At 43.1% G+C, this 22,833-nt stretch overlaps 1 protein-coding gene across 2 annotated transcripts; it reads right to left on the bottom strand.

The window, feature by feature from the left end:
• Positions 1 to 1,298: 1,298 nt before the first annotated feature.
• Positions 1,299 to 22,288, bottom strand: si:ch211-195o20.7 (cytospin-A). 2 transcript variants are annotated; one of them, XM_021574619.2, is made up of 11 exons: positions 21,884 to 22,287; positions 20,541 to 20,650; positions 18,841 to 19,641; positions 18,571 to 18,644; positions 10,477 to 11,039; positions 9,950 to 10,046; positions 9,687 to 9,753; positions 9,392 to 9,564; positions 5,532 to 5,648; positions 2,066 to 2,125; positions 1,299 to 1,951 (listed from the first exon to the last, which is right to left on the bottom strand). In XM_021574619.2, exons 2-11 carry the CDS (start codon positions 20,578 to 20,580, stop codon positions 1,862 to 1,864), a joined length of 2,082 nt encoding a protein of 693 aa, XP_021430294.2. In that variant the 5' UTR covers positions 20,581 to 20,650; positions 21,884 to 22,287; the 3' UTR covers positions 1,299 to 1,861. The 2 variants fall into 2 exon arrangements, with proteins under 2 accessions (XP_021430294.2, XP_036810887.1); XM_036954992.1 differs by lacking the exon at positions 5,532 to 5,648 and having other exon boundaries at positions 21,884 to 22,288.
• Between the last annotated feature and the right edge of the window lie 545 nt (positions 22,289 to 22,833).

Genomic DNA, 22,833 nt, shown 5'->3' with positions numbered 1-22,833 from the left:
ACATTTCTGACCCACTGGAATTGTGATATAATCCGTCTGTAAACAATTGTTGAAAAATTACTGTCATGCACAAAGTAGATTTTCTATCCGACTTGCCAAAACAATAGTTTGTTAACAAGAAATTTGTGGAGTGGTTGAAAAACAAGTTTTAAAGACTCCAACCTAACATGCTGACCAGACCGGACACGTGACGTGTCCGGTCTGGTCAGCATGTTAGGTTGGAGTCTTTAAAGCTCGTTTTTTTGCGTCGCAAAATAAACGTAGAAATCCATGTTATTCAATTATTGCACTCACACTGCTCGCACACGCCAACGAGCGTCTGCGTTGCCACGGGCTAAAATAGAACTCATTGCTATTTCTGATGCAGATCGCACTGCAAGTCCTGCCTCTCCCATCTCCTCATTGGTTTATAGAAGCAGATACCCACGTGCCATCTCCTCATTGGTTATACCCATGTGGGTGATTGAAAGACTAACTGTTTTGCCGGTAGTCGTGGTAATACAATGAAAGTTTAGATGCGATCACCATATAAGTTAAACGATGAAAAAGCCTGGAAGGAGGAGAGATGACTAGAAACAATTCGGTTGGCCGTTTTGTATGTGGATTAACTGTCGGAGTAGAGGTCCTTGTGCATTTCAGGTAAAATAACAAAATGTTTATATCCCAGGACAAATTAGCTAGCAACAGCAAGTTAGCTAAATAGGACAAATTAACGTTAGCTAGCAAGTGCAAGCTAACTAGCTAAATTGCCATACATGTTTAATGCTTTTCGACCTGTCCCAAAATTAATGTCATTGGTTCAGAGTTTGTTTTGATATTTTAACCTGCGTGTCATGATCGCGTTTGGTGTGGGGGGAGGGCAAAATAAATGTATGCACGATAGCGCATGCGCGCAGCCGGTTTGGGTTCCGTGTAAGTGTATGTAAACTTCCGACTTTAACTGTATGTAATAAATGGATGTGATCCTTCCATTACCACTTGCGAACAGATTAATACAGGTGACAAGAGGGCAGCAACTGGGTGGGATATTTTCTTAGCCGGTCATTGCGTGTGTGTGTCTGCCTCTGTGTGATTATGGTTCTTCTGTAATAATCTTTGAAAACCTTTCAATTATTACATTTGTTTTGATCACAGTACTAATCACTACAATGGCTATTACGTGTCAACTTCGAAGACCCCAGTAGATGGAGACAAAGACCATACTAACCAAGGCCTCCCATTTGATTTCCCAAGTCATGTCACTGTAATAAAGCACTTCAGTCTCCTTGCTGGACAGCACTGTACAGAACAAACACACATCGTTAGCTTTATATTGCCCATTTTATTTATTCTGCATCTTTGGCAACATAGTCAGCGTTCACATTTTAGTTACATATAAGAATCAATGGATTGCTAGACAGGGAGACTGCATCCATACACTCCCTTTCCCCCTTCCTCCTTTAAATTACAATCATCAAAGTGCTTATTAAAAGTGCATATTTACAGAGTGCTAAAACGGACAGAAAACATGAACATGTTTTAAATGGAAGACTGTGGTACTAAAGGCACTGGACACAGATCAGCAGCTTTAGATTGCACTGCTGAGAAAAAGTTTAGGAGTCAAGCAAAGGTTTGGTATGATAAGATCAGTTACTTTGTGTAACCTTCTGATGGGGTCCCAGTGTAGACATTTACAGCAACCTGCACCTGCACTCTTGACCAGAAGGGGGCTCTGTTGTGCCAACAAAGCCTAACTTTCTCTACATGGCTGTCAATGACCATATCAGCTAGTAGAGGAGTGACTCCCACTCCCCATCCTTCCACCAATAGCAGTGAACTGTACCTCCCGCCGAGGTTTCCCTCAAGCACAGTGTCCTGGGCGTTACATCTCAAAGTGACGATACATGCACTCCACATATCCCAGAACTCTTTGCCAGTCTGGTCCTCCGGCCCTCAGCATCTCCTCCATGGTCTGTAAAACACAGATGACTTCAATACTGCAGCGTTCACTGTTGAGTTTTTTCATACAAGCATACAACAAACTTGACAGTCTTTAAATAACACAAGTTCTGATTAACAGACTCACCAGTGATGTTGTGATTCCAACATTCTCTCCCGTCTTAAATGCCAGGCTGAGGTTCTCGCTCTATGGATAAAAGAAGCAGCACCATGTCTGAGAGGCAAATCACTGAGTGAGTGTGCAATGCATTACCTAGGACTGTTCCGGTGACCGTAGTACCGCCACACCGGCATTCACGAGTCATGACTAGTCAAATTCCATGTGATCGTTTAGTCACAGCAACTAAGCTTCTCCATGAGAGCCCATGAGCTCATGTTGCGCCACATTTCTATAAGCTATGCAATTGCGTGAGGAAACAGTTGATGGGCTCTATTAAAAATTGTATCCCATCAGCTTTCTATAGGCTAAGCCTCCTATATTTATTTCTCAACTTTATTTGAATGCACATTGCTTTGCATTACAACAGGAGTAGTCTACCTAGCTGGCATGAAAATTAACCACAGGAAAAGCATCCTCCATTCGCTATTCACAGTGGGGCAAAAAAGTATTTAGTCAACCACCAATTGTGCAAGTTCTCCAACTTAAAAAGATGAGAGAGGCCTGTAATTTTCATCATAGGTACACTTCAACTATGACAGACAAAATTAGAAGAAAAAAAATCCAGAAAATCACATTGTAGGATTTTTTATTAATTTATTTGCAAATTATGGTGGAAAATAAGTATTTGGTCACCTACAAACAAGCAAGATTTCTGGCTCTCACAGACCTGTAACTTCTTCTTTAAGAGGCTCCTCTGTCCTCCACTCGTTACCTGCATTAATGGCACCTGTTTGAACTTGTTATCAGTATAAAAGACACCTGTCCACAACCTCAAACAGTCACACTCCAAACTCCACTATGACCAAGACCAAAAAGCTGTCAAAGGACACCAGAAACAAAATTATAGACCTGCACCAGGCTGGGAAGACTGGTAAGCAGTTTGGTTTGAAGAAATCAACTGTGGGAGCAATTATTAGGAAATCGAAGACATACAAGACCACTGATAATCTCCCTCGATCTGGGGCTCCACGCAAGATCTCACCCCATGGGGTCAAAATGATCAAAAGAACGGTGAGCAAAAATCCCAGAACCACACAGGGGGACCTAGTGAATGACCTGCAGAGAGCTGGGACCAAAGTAACAAAGCCTACCATCAGTAACGCACTACGCCGCCAGGGACTCAAATCCTGCAGTGCCAGACGTGTCCCCCTGCTTAAGCCAGTACATGTCCAGGCCCGTCTGAAGTTTGCTAGAGAGCATTTGGATGATACAGAAAAAGATTGGGAGAATGTCATATGGTCAGAAACCAAAATATAACTTTCTGGTAAAAACTCAACTCGTCGTGTTTGGAGGACAAAGAATGCTGAGTTGCATCCAAAGAACACCATACCTACTGTGAAGCATGGGGGTGGAAACATCATGCTTTGGGGCTGTTTTTCTGCAAAGGGACCAGGACGACTGATCCGTGTAAAGGAAAGAATGGGGCCATGTATTGTGAGATTTTGAGTGAAAACCTCCTTCCATCAGCAAGGGCATTGAAGATGAAACGTGGCTGGGTCTTTCAGCATGACAATGATCCCAAACACACCGCCCGGGCAACGAAGGAGTGGCTTTATAAGAAGCATTTCAAGGTCCTGGAGAGGCCTAGCCAGTCTCCAGATCTCAACCTGATAGAAAATCTTTGGAGGGAGTTGAAAGTCCGTGTTGCCCAGCAACAGCCCCAAAACATCACTGCTCTAGAGGAGATCTGCATGGAGGAATGGGCCAAAAAAACAGCAACAGTGTGTGAAAACCTTGTGAAGACTTACAGAAAACGTTTGACCTCTGTCATTGCCAACAAAGGGCATATAACAAAGTATTGAGATAAACTTTTGTTATTGACCAAATACTTATTTTCCACCATAATTTGTAAATAAATTCATTAAAAATCCTACAATGTGATTTTCTGGATTTTTTTCTCTCATTTTGTCTGTCATAGTTGAAGTGTACCTATGATGAAAATTACAGGCCTCTCATCTTTTTAAGTGGGAGAACTTGCACAATTGGTGGCTGACTAAATACTTTTTTGCCCCACTGTAAGTGCATAAGGATGCCATGTATTTTTCCCCCTGCTCCTGTTCGACAGGTGCATGATAATGGTCCAGTCTATATGAAAACTAATTTAATTTCAAAACGAAAGAAAATATGAAATTGAGAATAGCGTGATGGTGACAATATTATCACTTCTGAATGATGCCCAGCGTGTGCAGACAAGAAACAGCTATTACCTTTTTGACTATATCAAATCATAGTTGCACGCATCGTGTAGCCTAGCTCATAGGCTTATATATTTAGATAAGGTTTGTATCACAACTAAAGTGGCCAAATAACTCCAAACGTGGTCTATAGGCCTAGGACCCCTGGAACGCGATCAGAGCACATAGCCTACGGAGCCTAGTGAAATGTGTTCTTATAAGCCCAGTCATTGAGCAATCGCGTGTGAAAGAGTTTTGACTGAACACTATTTAAAAGAGGATCCCAGCTTTCTCGTACTGCTATATTTATTGAAATGAAGCACATTAATCCCCTTTACAACAGGGGTAGCCTACCTGGCATACATATTGCACTCAATATTTGGAAGATGCTCCTAATGTTTGGTATACTCAGTGTACACTAATATAAAAGTTGCACCCCCCCATTTTGCCCTCAGATCAGCCTTTGGGGAATGGACTCAACAAGGTGTCGACAGCGTTCCACAGGGATGCTGGCCCATTTTGACTCCAATGCTTCCCACAGTTGTCAAGTTGGCTGGATGTCCTTTGGGTGGTGGATCATTCTTGATAGACACGGAAAACTGTTGAGCGTGACAAACCCAGAAGCGTTGCAGTTCTTGACACAAACCGGTGCATCATGCAGTCTCAGAATGTACTAAACATATAGCCTAACATTTGTATCACAACTAAAGTTACATAATTAACTCTAAATTAAGCATATAGAGGACCTGTTACCTTGTAAACGACTCAACACAAAATAGCCGCATGTGCACACATCTGGAAATCGTTTGAGGATAATATACTTTTTAAATGTTTTATTCCCAGCTATGTTCAATTATATTCTTCATACTATAAAATAATGCCACAAAATTCTAAGCAAGTCTGCTATATGAACTAGTGTTGCCCACAGCCATATGACATAGCAAGGTCAGAGACTAGCATAAGGACAACTCAGAATATGCTATTGTGTTCTTTTGAAATAGACTCCATTTTCTTCATATCATGTTTCTTTAGACCTGTCTAAAATTAATAATGGATTTATTGTGATGGTCTAGGCGACATTAAATGGATGTACATGTTCCAAAAGTCCGCATCAGTAGCTTGTAGGCTATGCGTGGAAGCCTGGAGATGCTAAACGTGTTTATGTTAATTACCGGTAAATTACCGTGAGACCGGCAGATTTGGATGAAAATCAACATTTGACAAAATGTCATAACCGCCACAGCCCTAGTATTACCCACCTTGTTGTCAGGGCTAAGGGTGCAGTAGGGGATGTGTGAAGGGAGGTAGGTGTGGTACACAGCACAGAAGGCAAGACCATCCGCCCAGCTACTGCTGAAGTTAGTGATGTCAATATTCTGTCAATAGAGAAAGTGAGCGGAGGCAGAGAAAGGGTAAAGACACCACCATAATGAGTGCTGAGTGATTACATCTGGACAACATTCTCTTTACATCAGAGTCCCAAAGCATTCTTTCTCCTGACCCTGTTCAACACACACACACTAGGGATGGGTGATGTCAACCTTTGTCATATCGTGATTATGTACCCATAAAACATTGTGATGAGCGATGCTTTCGCCCCTACTAAAATAAATAAATAATACAAATCTGGTAAAATGACTATTGGGCTGTAGCACGAAATCGAATCAAACTGGACAAATCATGTCGAAAGATAATGTTGTTGAAAGCCTGGGCAGAGGCCAAGTGCAGACAATGGCAAATATTTTCTATGATTCCTTTCTGGTGGAGGAGCAGAAAAAGTTTGTGTGTGTGTGTGTGTGTGTGCGCGCGTGTGTATGCGTGCGCGCGTCTGTGGCGCGCACATGATGATGCAGTGACTGTGATGAGGAACAGCTGTCTTACAGTAGTGAGTTACAGGACTATATCAAGTGCTGGATAGAAGCAGTCCACAGTACTGGATAATTCTTGCTTTATTTGCATCATAATATAGACTTAGGCTATAGACTTTTCTTGTTCTTTTTGAACAACACCTTAAGACTAGAATATTTAGGAAATAAGCTACTGTTCTTAACTTACATTTTTCTTAAAGTTTTTATGATCAGCCTAGTAGGAGGATAGGTTATTGGTCATTTGGTTTACCGTCTCACAGAGGGATTTTCCCAGGCTACACGAATCATTTCTGATTCTTAAACTTGTCATTAGATTTTTGTTTAGGCTATTGATATTGTTTGTTCTCTCTCATTATTAGTCCTCTGGTTACTAGTGCTGAGCGATTAACCAAAATGTTTTTTAAACAACTAATTGACTGACGTTGTTTCAATTACTTGAATTCCATTTCATAATTGTTTTCTTTCTGTGAGCTCAATGGCACATTTTGCTGCGGTTTCTCTACAGATAAATCAGATCTGCCCAAACTGTGCGATGGAGTAGGGAGTTGTAGTTTCCAACAGGGTAATGTTCTACACAGTTTAGCGTAGAAAACTTGATAATCAATTACAATGTCAGATCTGTGCAATCAGGAGGGGACACAGAGCGCAGTTTCTTTGTGAGGTATCTCTACCTGAAAATACATGAACTAAGGGATTGATAGCTGGTATTCAGCAGTCATAAAAGTATGCCTTATTTACATTGAAGAAGTAGCATAGCCGGCAGCTCTATAGATATGAGATGACTTGGAATGGAATTATTATTTAAAAAAAATATTGAACCTTTATTTACAGACTTGCCTAGTTAAATAAGAATGTGTTCTTAACTATGACGGCCTACACCCGCCAAACCCGGACGATGCTGGTCCAATTGGGCCGGATAATGTCATAAAAAAAAACAAATGTAAAATCCACAACAACTAAAATGTTTGATTAAAGTACTGTGAATAAATGGTTAATAAGTAATCAGAAGTAATGGGCAGTCACAATATACATGGTTTTAGTCTTTGTTACAGCACTCAACCCACAAAATGCATAGTGCATTTAATGTAAAAAATATATATATTTAACACTAGCAAAAAAAGAAACGTCCCTTTTACAGGACCGTCTTTCAAAGATATTTGGATTTTTATGAATTAACTTCACAGATCCTCATTGTAAAGGGTTTAAACACTGTTTCCCATGCTTGTTCAATGAACCACAAACAATTAATGAACATGCACCTGTGGAACGGTCATTAAGATACTAACAGCATACAGACGGTAGGCAATTAAGGTCACAGTTATGAAAACTTAGGACACTAATGAGGCCTTTCTACTGACTCTGAAAAACACCAAAAGAAAGATGCCCAGGGTCCCTGCTCATCTGTGTGCATGTGCCTTAGGCATGCTGCAAGAAGGCATGAGGACTGCAGATGTGGCCAGGGCAATAAATTGCAATGACCATACTGTGAGACGCCTAAGACACCTACAGGGAGACAGGACGGACAGCTGATCGTCCTCACAGTGGCAGACCACATGTAACAACACCTGCACAGGATTGGTACATCCGAACATCACACCTGCAGGACAGGTACAGGATGGCAACAACAACTGCCTGAGTTACACCAGGAACTTACAATCCCTCCATCAGTGCTCAGACTTCAACAATAGGCTGAGAGAGGCTGGACTGAGGGCTTGTAGGCCTGTTGTAAAGGCATGTCCTCACCAGACATCACTGGCAACAACGTCGCCTATGGCCACAAACCCACCGTCGCTGGACCAGACAGGACTGGCAAAAAGTGCTCTTCACTGACGAGTCGGTGATGGTCGGATTCGCGTTTATCGTCGAAGCAATGAGCATTACACCGAGACCTGTACTCTGGAGTGGGATCGATTTGGAGGTGGAGGGTCCGTCATGGTCTGGGGCGTAGTGTCACAGCATCATCGGACTGAGCTTGTTTTCATTGCAGGCAATCTCAATGCTGTGCGTTACAGGGAAGACATCCTCCTCCCTCATGTGGAACCCTTTCTGCAGGCTCATCCTGACAGGACCCTCCAGCATGACAATGCCACCAGCCATACTGCTCGTTCTGTGCATGATTTCCTGCAAGACAGGAATGTCAGTGTTCTGCCATGGCCAGCGAAGAGCCCGGATCTCAATCCCATTGAGCACGTCTGGAACCTGTTGGATCGGAGGGTGAGGGCTAGAGCCATTACCCCCCTAGAAATGTCCGGGAACTTGCAGGTGCCTTGGTGGAAGAGTGGGGTAACATCTATCAGCAAGAACTGGCAAATCTGGTGCAGTCCATGAGGAGGCGATGCACTGCAGTACTTAATGCAGCTGGTGGCCACACCAGATACTGACTGTTACTTTTGATTTTAACTCCACCTTTGTTAAGGGACACATTATTCCATTTCTGTTAGTCACATGTCTGTGGAACTTGTTCAGTTTTAGTCTCAGTTGTTGAATCTTGTTATGTTCATACAAATATTTACACATGTTAAGTTTGCTGAAAATAAATGCAGTTGACAGTGAGAGGACGTTTCTTTTTTTGCGGAGTTTATATACAAAAAAATAATAATACTGATACAATTTCAAGAAAAATAAAATCGCTGAAAGCCGAAATCGTGATATTTGTCTTATAATCGAACCGAAACCAAACTGACCTCAAAAGGCACTAATCGCTCAGCACTACTGGCTACATTAAGTTTTTAAACTGTTCAAATAACTTTGAGATGGAACGCTGTTTCATTCTTTGTTTGATCGGGAGAAAGCCATGCATAAAAAGATGAAGCGTAGCCTTCTGTCATATTCATTGCCTATATTCCTTTCTCTCTTCATTCGACAGGCTAAGTTATTTTTTTAAACAGCTTGACATAAGATAGTTAAGGAATGTCTGTTATTAAAAAAAAATGTATAGGTTTAGGCTACTATAGCCTGATGCCCATGCATCTGACAGAGAGAGAAACTATATTTTCTGACTGGACATTTTGTGCTGCTTTTGGGGAATTCTCCGCTCTGTCTGGCCTTCAGTCCTCTCGTAGCTCCTATAGAACATATGTATAGAAATGAACTATAGCAAATAGGAAACAACAAATTACTCGGAATGTCATGTGTGAATCCCTGCGAGACTACGTTTTGGGTCACATCACGATGTCATCACCAATCGTCGTCTTTCGACGACGCTATGATAATAAATCGCCCAACCGGAACACACGCATACGTTACAGTACCTTGTAGCCCTGAGTGCGGCTCTGACACCAGCGCAGAAGAGAGTTCCTCTTGGAGCCTCCATGGCGGCGTAGCAGTAGATTAAAGCCATCCTGAGACCTGGTCTTAGAGGTCGTGTTTGGGGGCAGCTCTGCCAGGGCAGAGTTGTACTGGTTCAATGCCTCCTCCCGTTTCCCTGGAACACACATATGTCAATAGAAAGGGATTTAGCTCATTTCCGTTACTAGACATAAGAGCAACATGGAATGGTGAGCGTACTGACACATGGGTGATTGTGGAACACACACAGAAACACACCTGTGTGAGTGCTGAACCAGCTGTCTTGCCATTCTAGCCCTTTTCTTCCTCTGGTTTGACTTTGGCTCTGAAAGGACACACCATACAGTATATATATTCCTACGCAATAACATAGCATACATTCCTTTCAAATTCTAAATTCTAGTAGAAAACACACTGACTAACGCAATGATGCCACCGGTTGGAATAGTAATATCGTTAAATATTTCCAGAGGTATGACACACAGACAAGCAGTTAGACCCCAACTTTTAAGTGGTCTCACCTTGTTTGTAGATCCAGCTATTGTGGCAGTATTGGACTGGGATGTTCCATTCATTACAGCAGGGGAGTCTGAAGATGCGGGTAGTCTGGAAAGGCTTCTGTGAAATCAAGAAATGTGCTTTGCTTTTATTAGATGAACTGAACTCACACAGCCACACTGAACAGAGAAGATTTGTTGTCAGGGGTCAGACATGAGAGCAAAGCCAACTGTTATTGATACACATTATTCTCAGTTCATGTTTAAAAAATATATCAAAACCGAAAACAATGATTATTTTTGAATAATCTAACTGAAAGCGTAGTAGTGGATCACAGTTTTAACATGGTTTTTACAAATCCATGTCCTCAAGTGCCCTGCCTGTTAATCTCTGTTCCATTACAGCAGTCCAAAAATCGGTCTGGATTGCGTTTTGTTAGGATAGCCAGATATATAAATCATGGACATTAACCTTCATTACAAGCAGGAGGCTGAGCATAAGTTCATGTATAGTTGAAATCATACAAACAGGAAGACGTCATGGTACTCACCTTGCCCTCTCCTGTGTGACTATCCTCTGTGTCTCCCTCATGCTACACCCTTCCTCTCCACTCCTCTCCTCATTGGTCACGTTCCTCAAGTACCTGTTGGCCACACCCTTAATGTCCGTTCGAGCCTCTTTCACACTTATATTCTTATTCCCTTCTTCCTGACTCATCTTCTCCATCTTGTCATCTCCTCTTCCTCGGCCAAACCTGCTGATCCCCCTCTCCCTTCCCCGGTGTGTCCCCTCCTGGGTCTCCAGTGTGCTGGTCTCCCCAGTAGCCCTCTCCATGCCCTGGGTCTTGGCTTGAGCCTGGGCCTGTCCTGGTCCCTGGTTCTGGGTGAGGTGGACCAGTTTCTGCCTGCTCTCCCTCAGATCTCCTCTCAGGCTGACCAGCTGCCCATCAGTCTCTTTCTGTCTCTGCTGGGCAGCCTCCAGCTCCCGCTCTGTATCCATCTGAGCCGCTCTGAGCGTGTTCAGCTCCTCCTCGGCCTCGGCCCTCAGTCGGTCGGCCACTGCTACCGCCACCTGCAGGTCAGACTGGAACTGGTTCCACTCCACTCGCTCCGTCTGCAGGAAGGAAGACACTAACAGTTAGCTACTATGAAGAACAATCCAACGGTTGAATCATGTGTGTTAGTGCTGGGCTGGAACAAACATATGTATAGTCTGCAGCTCAAGGCCTGGAGTTAACTAATTCTGGTCTTAAAGTTTATTTCTATATTCACACCCAGAGTGAAAGTCTTTAATCTTTGATTTCATATGACATAATTTCCATATTAATTTGTCTGCCAGCATCACATTATACACAGCACTGGGCCTCTAGAGACTATGAGCTATTTAGTGATCAAATAACCATTTGGCATTCATAATCTGACTCAAATATTGGACAGAATGAGAGGCAAGCTTTTGCAAGTTTAGAGGAGTGGCACTAGGGAATCAAATGAGCCACATCGGGACCCTGTGCCAAGGGGTTGTGACATGGTGGCGTCGACAGACGTGGAAGCTCTGCTTCTAGCTCCTAAGCAACTTTGCTACACCGCAATAAGATCTGCTAAATGTGTACGTACCAATAAAATTGTATTTTGATTTAAATAGCCCTGGCCCCATTCAGGTGCTCAGATCAGATCCACTAACCTGGAATGTAGTGTTAACAGCTCTTACTCCCAAGGGTTTTTGATGCACTGAGATTATTGTATATGTTTCCTTAGAAATGTATCAAGTTCAAACAGGGAAAGGAAAGCAGAGCATTATTGCTAAATTTCAAAGGAAACAGCAGGTTAGCGGTTTTCATTATGAATCTTGTTCTGGAGGCAGTTCTGCAGAGTGGTCACTAGCTGGCACAACCACAAAGTCATACCATCTGATTTTAAACCTAACCCTAACTTTAACCACAATGCTAACCCTAACTTTACCCACAATGCTAACCCTAACCATAATTTAAGATCAAAAAGCCCATTTAAGTTCTCATGAAAATGTACAATATAGACAATGTTGATTTTGCATCTGGCCAATCTAGCGAGGATCACTTAATTCTGCCTCCAGGACAAGACTCATTCCAATAAACGTCAAATAAGAATTTGTTCTTAACTGACTTGCCTAGTTAAATAAAGGTCAAATAAAATAAAAAATAACATTTTATTGGTCGCGTACACATATTTAGCATATGTTATCGCGGGTGTATTGAAATGCTTATAGTTGGCTAGAAGCTAGGAACAGGGTGACTGTGTCTATCGGTGCCATCTTGAATTACCCCCGCATCAAGCTATTACCTCATGAGAAGGGTGATACCAACACCAAGTCCTCAAATCAAAACCAGACGGTGCATCTCAATATTGTAAAGTGGGCTCCTCCCCTAACCTCATCTACAATGATAGAACTGCACCAAGGTAAAGTACCAACAAACATCAACCATGTTTTCTTCACATCTCCTGTGTCCAAATTGAGTTATTGACATACTGTAGCCTTATTCTCTACCTATATAGTACTCAAAACACCCCCAATTAATTTAGTTAAATAATACAATGTAAAAATTGCTGAAACCATTCCAATGAGGACTTGGACATGCAAAGCCAATTATCTCAGAATCATCTTTTTGCACATAGAATCTTCTAGTCCCAAGCTCTCATATTGAGAAAAGCTTTTGAGAGCAGACATCCCTATAATGATGGAAATAGAGGACTAACAAGCTCCAAAGCAGTCAGGTAACATACAGATGGACTAGGTTCGTGAACATTGCAATGTGACCCGCAGAGTAACGTGGGAGTGTGGAGGAGTTGGGTCGTTTGGTAATTAAATGAAGAATGGATAGAGACGTAGAGGAGGAGAAGAGACAGAAACTGGAGCCAACTCATTTCCTCATCTGACCAGCGACTCAAGACCACAGCTGGGGCCAATTATGCAGTCACTGGAGACACACACACACAGAACATATTATCTTCCACCCACTCTCGATAACACACACCTTCCTTCTTTGTCTTTTCCCTTCGAACACAGCCATAAAGTGAAGTTCACCCCTCTCTCGAACAAACTTTACAGCATGTAAAACCACACAAACACTGAACAACCCATTCCCACATTCTTTGATTCAAATCCACAAACACGCAGCCTCACACAGAGTTTAAACTGCCTTGTTATGGCAGCAGAGACAAACCACTTTTTATTAGTACACATGATGCAACTCATAACGCCAGATGGGAGAAAAAGGACAACGTGGGAAACCATTAGTCTAAACCCCCACATTCTTTAGTAGCCTATGTTCTGAATCCTGTCTGTACAGCTAACTATCAGTGTCCAAATAGGGTATGTCTTAGAAGGGAAACAGGATGGGACACTCCTTAACTCAAAGATAACACTGTTGATTTTCCCTCAGACACACACACACTCTCTCTTTCTCTATATATACATCCCTGAGGTACTGACATAGTGACCCACCACAGGCACAGATGCTGACTCTCATACACTGATTCATGAACAGTCTCTCTGGGAGTGTTGAGCTAATTCCAGATGTGTGTTTCTCGGTTGGTGTGTGTGCGTTTGTGCGTGTGAGAGATAGAGAGAGAAAGAACCATCCATCTGTCCCCACGCCTCAGTTTACGTCCACACCCAGACTCCCTAACGCGTACTTGGGGAAACATCCTCACTCTACCGTGGCTCTGCAGCTTTCCACATTCACTGGGGTGTGTTGAACAACCAGTTCCCATACACTCTGATACTCATTAAGAGACTGGTTCAGTCCCTCTACTTACAAGGCCTGTGGATACACTCACCTAGAGAAAATACATACTTCTTATACCTCTCCCATATATACACACACACACACACACACACACAGTATCTACCTTCTCCCCAGCCTCCACCATTTTTTACACATTGCAAATTTGACACACAACCTTCATTTGGCATGTAAACATGTTCAACCCCAGCCTCTTGAGTTTTTGGAGCCAAAACCAAATAGCTCATTCCAGGAAATCTGCAGCACTGTCCACCTGGAAATGATCCCAGAGCAGACCTGAGAGCTATTAAATCCTTGGGATCAGCCCACCCACCAACCAACCACACGGACAGGCACAATGAATGGGGGGAGACAGGGAGGCTAGCATGGGGGGGATAAGAGACAAAAGCAACAGTTGTGAAGTAATTGTTGTAGTTTCTGTGCTGAAGGAGGGAGGGTTGGTGAGAGAGGAGCGGTGAACCCTCAGATGTCCAGAGAGAGAGGCACAGGAGAGAGAGAGTGAGGTACATTTACAGTTTAGTCATTTAGTAGACGCTCTTATCCAGAGTGACTTAAAAGGAGAAATTGAGGTTAAGTGCCTTTGCTCGGTTACTGGACCAATGCTCCTAACCGCTAAGCTACCTGCTGCACAGAGAGAGAGAGAGAGGCACAGAGAGAAAGAGAGAGAGAGAAAAGCACAGAGAGAGAGAGAGGCACAGAGCGAGAGACACAGAGAGAGATGTATGACCATATTAGAGAGACATATTTCCCTCAGATTACACAGATCCACAATTAGACAACAAACCCAATTTTGATAAACTCCATATCTACTGGGTGGAATACCACAGTGTGCCATCACAGCAGCAAGATTGTGACCTGTTGCCACAAAAAAAGGTCAACCCATATTTATGCTTATTTATTGTCCCTTTTGTACATCGTTACAACACTGTATATATACATAATATGACATTTGTAATGTATTTATTCTTTTGGAACTTCTGAGAGTAATTTTTATTGCTCATTTTTATTGTTTATTTCACTTTTGTATATCATCTACTTCACTTGCTTTGGCAATGTTAACATATGTTTCCCATGCCAATAAAGCCCTTAAATTTAATTTGAATTGAGAGAGAGGTACAGGGAAAGAGAGAGAGGTAGAAAGAGAGAGATAGGGGTAGAGAGATGCACAGGGAGAGAGAGCGAGACCCAGGGAAAGAGAGCGAGGCCCAGGGAAAGAGAGCGGTAGAGAGTAGAGTTCGACCGATTAATCGGCATGGCCGATTAATTAGGGCTGATTTCAAGTTTTCATAACAATCAGTAATCGTCATTTTTGGACACCGATTATGGCCGATTACATTGCACTCCACAAGGAGACTGCATGGCAGGCTGACCACATGTTACTCGAGTGCAGCAAGGAGCCACGGTAAGTTGCTCGCTAGCATTAAACTTATCTTATAAAAAAACAATCAATCTTAACATAATCACTAGTTAACTACACATAGTTGATGATATCACTAGTTTAACTGTTAATTTATCATCGAATCACAGCCTACTTCGCCAAACGGGTGATGATTTAACAAAGGCACATTTGCATAAAAAGCACAATTGTTGCACGAATGTACCTAACCATAAACAAAATCAATACAGAGAAGTTTTTTTTTTTTTTTTAAACCTGCATATTTAGTGTTAGCAGGCAATATTAACTAGGGAAATTGTGTCAATTCTCTTGCGTTCATTGCATGCAGAGTCAGGATATATGCAACAGTTTGGGCAGCCTGGCTCCTTGCGAACTAATTTGTCAGAATTTTACATAATTATGACATAACATTGAAGTTTGTGCAATGTAACAGCAATATTTAGATTTAGGGTTGCCACCCATCCGATAAAATATGGAACGGTCCGTATTTCACTGAAAGAATAAACGTTTTGTTTCGAAATTACAGTTTCCGGATTTGACCATATTAATGACTTAAGGCTCGTACTTCTGTGTTTATTATATTAGAATTAAGCCTATGATTTGATATAGCAGTCTGAGCGGTGATAGGCAGCAGCAGGCTCGTAAGCATTCATTCAAACTTTACTGCGTTTGCCAGCAGCTCTCAGCAATGCTTGATCACAGTGCTGTTTATGACTTCAACCTCATCAACTCCTGAGATTAGGCTGGCAATACTAAAGTGCCTATTAGAATATCCAATAGTCAAAGGTATATGAAATACAAATGGTATAGAGAGAAATAGTCAACGCGTAATAATTCCTATAATAACTGCAACCAAATAATTTCTTTCCTGGGAATATTGAACCTCCAGCTTTCATATGTTCTGAGCAAGGAACTGAAACGTTAGCTTTTTTTTACATGGCACATATTGCACTTTTACTTTTCTCCAACACTGTTTTTGCATTATTTAAACCAAATTGAGCACGTTTCATTATATTTGAGACTAAAAAGATTTTATTTCTGTATTATATTAAGTTAAAATAAAAGTGTTCATTGGTCCTTCAGTATTGTTGTAATTGTCATATTTATATCAAATCAAATCAAATTTTATTTGTCACATACACATGGTTAGCAGATGTTAATGCGAGTGTAGCGAAATGCTTGTGTATATATGTATATATATATATATAAGCAGATACCGCAGATAACGCAGATACAGATGTCGATTTTTATATATATATATATAAATAGACCGATTTATCGGTATCGGCTTTATTTGGTCCTCCACTAATCGGTATCGGCGTTGAAAAATCATAATCGGTTGACCACTAGTGGAGAGGTAGAGAAAGCGAGGTATAGAGAGAGAGGTAGAGAGAAGCACAGGGAGAGAGAGCGAGGCCCAGGGAAAGAGAGGAAGAGAGAGGTGGAGAGACAGAGGTAGAGAGAAGCACAGAGAGAGAGAGAGAGAGGCCCAGGGAAAGGGTAAACACTGCAGCCCGACACCCACATCTCAGCCAAGACTCTCAATGTGTCTGATCTCTCTCCCCATTCTCTCTCTAGCGCACACACACACACCAACAATAGTCAGTCATTCTCTCCATTCTTTCCCTCTAACAGTCTGACTTTTTCCCTAACGCCACCAAACAAAACAAGTTTTGTCTCCGACAGCTGAATGCAGCCCCCCTCCTCCACACATCTCTGTCGCTCTCTGAAAGTACATTAAAGCTTTTATCACTTACATTTCACAACTGAGTCAACAGTGTTAGAAACACTGAATGTAATATTTAGGGGTAGAGGTTCTCTCACTAGAGCCCGTCTCTCTTGGCTTTCCCCAGCTCAGTCTGTCTTGGGCCCATACAGATATGTTGAAGAGTTCAGGGAAGGAGAGGAAATTATAGAAAGGGATGGAAGGAAGTAGAAAAAGAGAGGATGGTAGGAAAAGAGAGAGGGATGGAGGGAGTAGGGCTTGTATTCCATCTTCACAATCTGTAGCAGATTAAGGGAAGCTGTGAGCCCCTGGAAATAATAATAATTATGGTGGGTCAAGGTTTGGAATGGGCTTTTGACAGGAAATTAACAGAAAAAAATGGAATCTGAATTGGAATCTCTTGGGAGCCTCTGGATTGTCTGAGCAATGCTCAAAGAATTTAAACTTCCATCTTCCTTACCATGTCTTTCTACACACCATCTAGCCCTTTCAACACAGGAACCTGCGTTGGGCAGGGGGGGGGGGGGGGGGGGGGTGCAAAATGATATCAGAGCATTTCCTCCTGGGCCTCTCAGGATGGGTCTAGGACAGGATGAGGCCTATTAGCAGGACCACGTCTCCCAGAGGCCCTTGCTCTGATCCATTTCTGGGTGGAGATGACAGGGTCTTTTGTTGTTATCTCCTGAACTCAGATGTTACAAGCGGTGAAACCCAGCCCTGACCTCTGCCTCAGGGTGGTGTAATTTCCTGTTTACATTTCTAAACATATCCACACCCCCATTCTCGTCGACAGGGCTGCAGCGGAGCAGGTTGAGAGCTTCAAGTTCCTTGGTGTCCACATCACCAACAAACTAACATGGTCCAAGCACACCAAGACAGTTATTCCCCCTCAGGAGACTGAAAAGATTTAACATGGGTACTCAGATCCTCAAAAGGTTCTACAGCTGCACCATCGAGAGCACTGGTTGCATCACTGCCTGGTATGGCAACTTATCAGCCACAAGGCACTACAGAGGGTACAACGAATGGCCCAGTACATCTCTGGGGCCAAGCTTCCTGCCATCCAGGACCTCTATACCAGGCGGTGTCAGAGGAAGGCCCTAAAAATTGTCAAAGACTCCAGCCCCCCTTTTACACCGCTGCTACTCTGTTGTTATCATCTATGCATAGTCACTTTAATAACTCGACCTACATGTACATATTACCTCAACTAACCGGTGCCCCCACACATCGACTCTGTACCGATACCCTCCTGTATATAGTCGCGCTATTGTTATTTTACTGCTGCTCTTTAATTACTTGTTACTTTTATTCCTCTCCATATTTGTTTTTAACTGCATTGTTGGTTAAGGGCTCATAAGTAAGCATGTGACTAATACAATTTGATTTGATTAAAACTGAAGGTAAAACACACCTGGGCTTCAGTACTTCGATTAATAGGAATATAGGAATATATTCTGTCATGTTCTACTGTCTAAATGTGTAGCCATGATGAGCCTCACTCCAGATCTGTTTGTGCTTTAGCCAACTGTCCTCTACAGTGTTCCTTTGTTATTATGCCAAATGTGCTGCATGGCATGACAACAATAGTCAGAAGACTTGGCTAAAGCCTAATCAGATCTGGAACTAGACTGAAGCTGAAGGGTTACATTATGTAAAATCAGTTTCCTGATTTGGAAACAGGACATCTTCTGTCCTAAGGTAAGTTTAGTGTTTATTGGGATGTCTTGTTGGTATTTCTCACCTGCATGGTCTCCCGCAGACTCTGGACCTCAGCGGTCAACTCCTGGCGCTCCACTAGCAGATGCTTCAACACATCTGAGAGGGAGGGGTGGGAGAAAAAGGAGAAAGAGAGTAAGCGCGAGAGAGGGAGGAGGACAGAAAGATGCATTTGGTAGTAGTTATTCATATAATTCAGAGGTATGACATCATGCATTTCATAATGAGGGATTATTTTAGACATTGCTATAAAGAGGGAGTGGTAATGTTTATGTACATGATGTGCTGCTCTTACCTGCGCTGTTTAGTGTTGCATACTGACTGGGACTGAGACCCAGTGCTGTCCTACACTCCTCCACCAGCCTCTCAATCTCACCCTGGTTGTCCGCAGACCCATGGTGCTCCAGCGTGGTCAGGCTCAGCCCACTGTCCTTCTCGCTCTGCCCCGAGGGGTTGACCAGGCTAATCGGGCTGGCCGAGGACAGGGAGCTACCCAGGGATGAAGGAGTCTTGGTGGGGCTCATCGATGAGCTCTTCCCCTGGGGTACAGGGAACCTGGGACTAGACCTGGTGGGGCCTCCATTACACCCCATCACAACCACCCCTTCAGGCACTGCTGCATTACTTCCTGTCCTTCCTTGCAGGGAGATAAACCCAGGACCAATCACAGAGTAGCCTGGGCTGACGGGCAGGAGTCTCTTCCCACTTAGGGCTGGGGCTAGGGCAGTAACTGGTGCTGTGACTGGTGCTGGAGTTGGGGCTAGGGCTGTGACTGGTGCTAGGGATGTGACTGGTATTGGGGATAGGGCTGTGACTGGTGCTGGGGATAGGGCTGTGACTGGTGCTGGGGATAGGGCTGTGACTGGTGCTGGGGATAGGGCTGTGACTGGTGCTGGGGATAGGGCTGTGACTGGTGCTGGGGATAGGGCTGTGACTGGTGCTGGGGATAGGGCTGTGACTGGTGCTGGGGATAGGGCTGTGACTGGTGCTGGGGCTGCTGGCTGGCCTGGTGTAGAGGGTGTGATCGGAGTGAGAGCAGGCAGGGTGGAGGTCACTGGAGAAGTAGGAGGGGTTTGGAACAAATCCAAGCTGGGCCCTGGAGAGAATAAGAGCAACGACGCACAAGTGTGAGGGTGAGTGAGGGACACGTACAGATGGTCAGAGAGACAGGCAGACTGACAAAGAGAGTGTGAGAGATTGAGTACAGTGGTCACTGGTTGGGCATGCAGAGCTGCTAGGATGACTAAACCAGACCATTAACCCCGTACAATACCCAGGCTGTCATTCAGGATGAATGGGCAATTGCTCATCTGGAGACACATTCCTCTGCTCTGTGCCACCACTGACCCCGTCCTCCTCTGTCCTTTGCTTGAACTGACCTTCTCTAGGTTTAATTGATATTACCACTGATAGAGTTCAACTAAACAAGTTATTGAAAGTGATGCATCATGATCAGGTAAATATCAATCCACATCAAATACAGAGTGACGGGCCATAACTCCCCACTTCCACCACTGCCTTTTATGCACCTATTCCAAGCCATAGTGTGCTAGTGTGACTGCCAACATTAGGCTTGCCATGATTAAGCCGTTGCCCTTGTGCAGAGCTGGGGAATTCTGCCGATTCATCACAGCTGGAGCAGCAGAGCCTGACGAATCACAAGAGGATGCGAGGAGAATGAGCCCAGCCAAGCCAAGATTCCTACCCTCTGGCTTACACACACACACTTTGTTGTTCCCCAATCTCCTGTCTCTTCCCCTCTTCTTGTCTCATTCCTTCTCTCTATTCATGTCAGTCTCTGTCCATCCCCCCTCCCGTCTCCTTTCGGTCTTTCCACCATCGACTAAAAGCTTAAATATAAATGCGAGTCTCAAGGTATGTTGTCTTTGTTCTCTGTAAGAAAAGTCAATAAAAGACTTCTTCAGCACAGCAAGGGGGGTTGGCGGGTTAATTTAGTTGAGGTGTGTGTGTGTATTGTAGGGGGGCAGAGGGTACCTGCGGGTCCATGGCCGTCCTTGCTGGAGAAGGTACCCATGATGCAGTGAGAAAGTGGGCAACACACCAGTGGCTCTCAGTCAGGACAGAGCAGAGGCTGCAGAGGAGACCTGCACACAACAATCAGTAGGATTAATCTCCAATATGACACTGCACAATTATGTCATGTTCCACAAGGGAATTATGCACCAATGAAATCGGTCATCACTTCTCTAATCATACACATAGCACTCAGTGGCGTAACACATTTGAGGGGCCCCGCAAGGTCTGGGGGGGAAATAAACTTCCAGCAGTTCTACACATTTGGCCATGGGGCAGAAAGGAACATGTGCAGTTACATAGCTAATATCATGCCATTCTACACATTTTGGCATGAGAGAAAACGTAGCGGTTTATTTTTTTGGTGGGGGCTGCAGGGTGTGTGGTAAGCCAGTGATAGTGCTTTTCTAATCACTTGATATGATTAGAGAAGTGCTATGGAAATGGGCTACTTTGTTTCACATGTAAACCAATCACTTGAACCGGACCCTCTAGTCTAGCATATTGAATGCCCAGTAAGACAGAGAGATCGTGCATCCAGACTAAACATTACACACCCTAGAATCTACACCATGTTCATTTGAATGTTCATTTGAATTTGGTGTAGTACCTGTGGTGTAAATCAAAGCCAACAACAAAATAAACTACATTTTAGTGAGAGGGATATACCAGGAGACAGAATAGAACCCCACAACTTCTTATCATTAGCACAGAAAACAAACGATATCATATCCAATGTAAATTTGCATACATTTTAATTACAGAAGACACTAGACATAAGTCTATTTACATTAGTAGTAGTAATAACAATAAAAATCCGTGCTGGTATCCTGTGTTAGGTTGTCTAATCGTGAGTGCATAACATCAGTCCAAAGGAGAGTGCCAATCCACGAGGCACTGGCAGTACTCAAACCAAATTTGTAGCCGACTAATGATGGAAATCACTCAAACCTCAATGGCTTTGGGCGTTTGCATTGTTCTCACATTTTAAATGAACACGAAGGCCTTTAATCAAGATTTTAAATTGGATTGATAAACCGAAGGAAGTTTCATGCATGTAGTCCTAGACTTACAGAACCGCACCTTTACCTAATTAATGTAGCCTAGGAGGGCAACTCAAGTCGTCCCATAAAAAGATTTATTCAGAAACATACCTATTTATCCAAGGAATTACAAAAGCAAACATTGTTGTTCTACAAACACAAAACCAGTTTCAAAAGAAGTTGGCTGATATGTTCTTTCTTTCCAAACAGTGACGCATGCATCAAACTTTTTACTCTGCGAAAAAAGTAACTATACACAACCTTTAAAGTAGAATAATTTCTTTTTTTTATCGATTTATTTTCCTCCTCGTGGAAATATAGTTCGTGTGTTGTCCTTTCTTCCCTCTGTAGCCTACCGCGCATTGGATCCGTCTTTGTCAATGCGGTGGGGTTGAGCACAACGAAAGAGTCGGGACGAAGTAGCCAAGTGCACCAACTCCACTTGTTCTCGGTGAAGTAGACATATAAACTCCTGTTTCTCTCATGAAAACACCCAATATGCAATGTGATTATTTTCTAACAGAACTGAATGCATCTTTATCAACTTTATACAGGCCTAACTTTCTCTAACTTTGATCCATTCTTCTCTGATGTCCTTTAAATTCGGGCCTTGACCACTAGGGAGCATAGTTGGGCTGTCCTACCAGCGTTTGCAACCTACCAGATGGAATTATAGCCAAAGACAGTACAGTATGAAGATAGCTAGTAAATGTCATGCGCAGACAAACGTCATCGGGTCTAATGGTCGTCACGCTCCGAACTGCGCATGTACAAGATGTCAAATCAAAGGCACTCCTTCAATATAAAGTCCTTAATTCACTTTCATGAGGCTGGAGTAATTGACATGTTCAACTACTTAAGACGTTGGCTTGAATCGAGGTTGCGCCTTTAGATTTCGAGAAAATGAAGAACGAAGGAATAAACCCAAAACCCCGTCCTGGTCTGCTTCTCAAGCGTTCCCGGAAAACTTGCGATGTTGCGCCTCTGGGAATTGAAACTCTGTGTTATAGCCTTTTGAGTTGTCACCTCTTTTTGATCTAGTGGTATCTTATACATTTTTTCAAGTGTATAATCATATAAAATTAAACATTTTGGTGAATCCTGTTGTAGGGGTAGGCCTGCGCCTGTAAGGTTGGCCCAGCAGTAGGCTTGGAGGCTTGAAAGCATTGGAATGAAGGCAGCGGTAGCCTGGGCCTACATCATTGGTTTAT

The sequence above is a fragment of the Oncorhynchus mykiss genome, chromosome 19 (assembly GCF_013265735.2).
Source record: "Oncorhynchus mykiss isolate Arlee chromosome 19, USDA_OmykA_1.1, whole genome shotgun sequence".
NCBI classification, from domain to species: Eukaryota; Metazoa; Chordata; class Actinopteri; order Salmoniformes; family Salmonidae; genus Oncorhynchus; species Oncorhynchus mykiss.
The sequence above is the reverse complement of the archived record's forward strand: the minus strand, read 5'-3'. Positions and strand labels throughout refer to the sequence as shown.

Excerpts from the sequence above, each read along its gene's own strand:
- si:ch211-195o20.7 (XM_021574619.2), bottom strand. The coding sequence starts at position 20,580 with ATGGGTACCTTCTCCAGCAAGGACGGCCATGGACCCGCAG. Across the intron at positions 11,040-18,570 it reads GTCTGCGGGAGACCATGCAG|ACGGAGCGAGTGGAGTGGAA; the intron begins GTGAGAAATACC and ends TCCTTCCTGCAG. Across the intron at positions 9,754-9,949 it reads TAGCTGGATCTACAAACAAG|AGCCAAAGTCAAACCAGAGG; the intron begins GTGAGACCACTT and ends GTGTCCTTTCAG.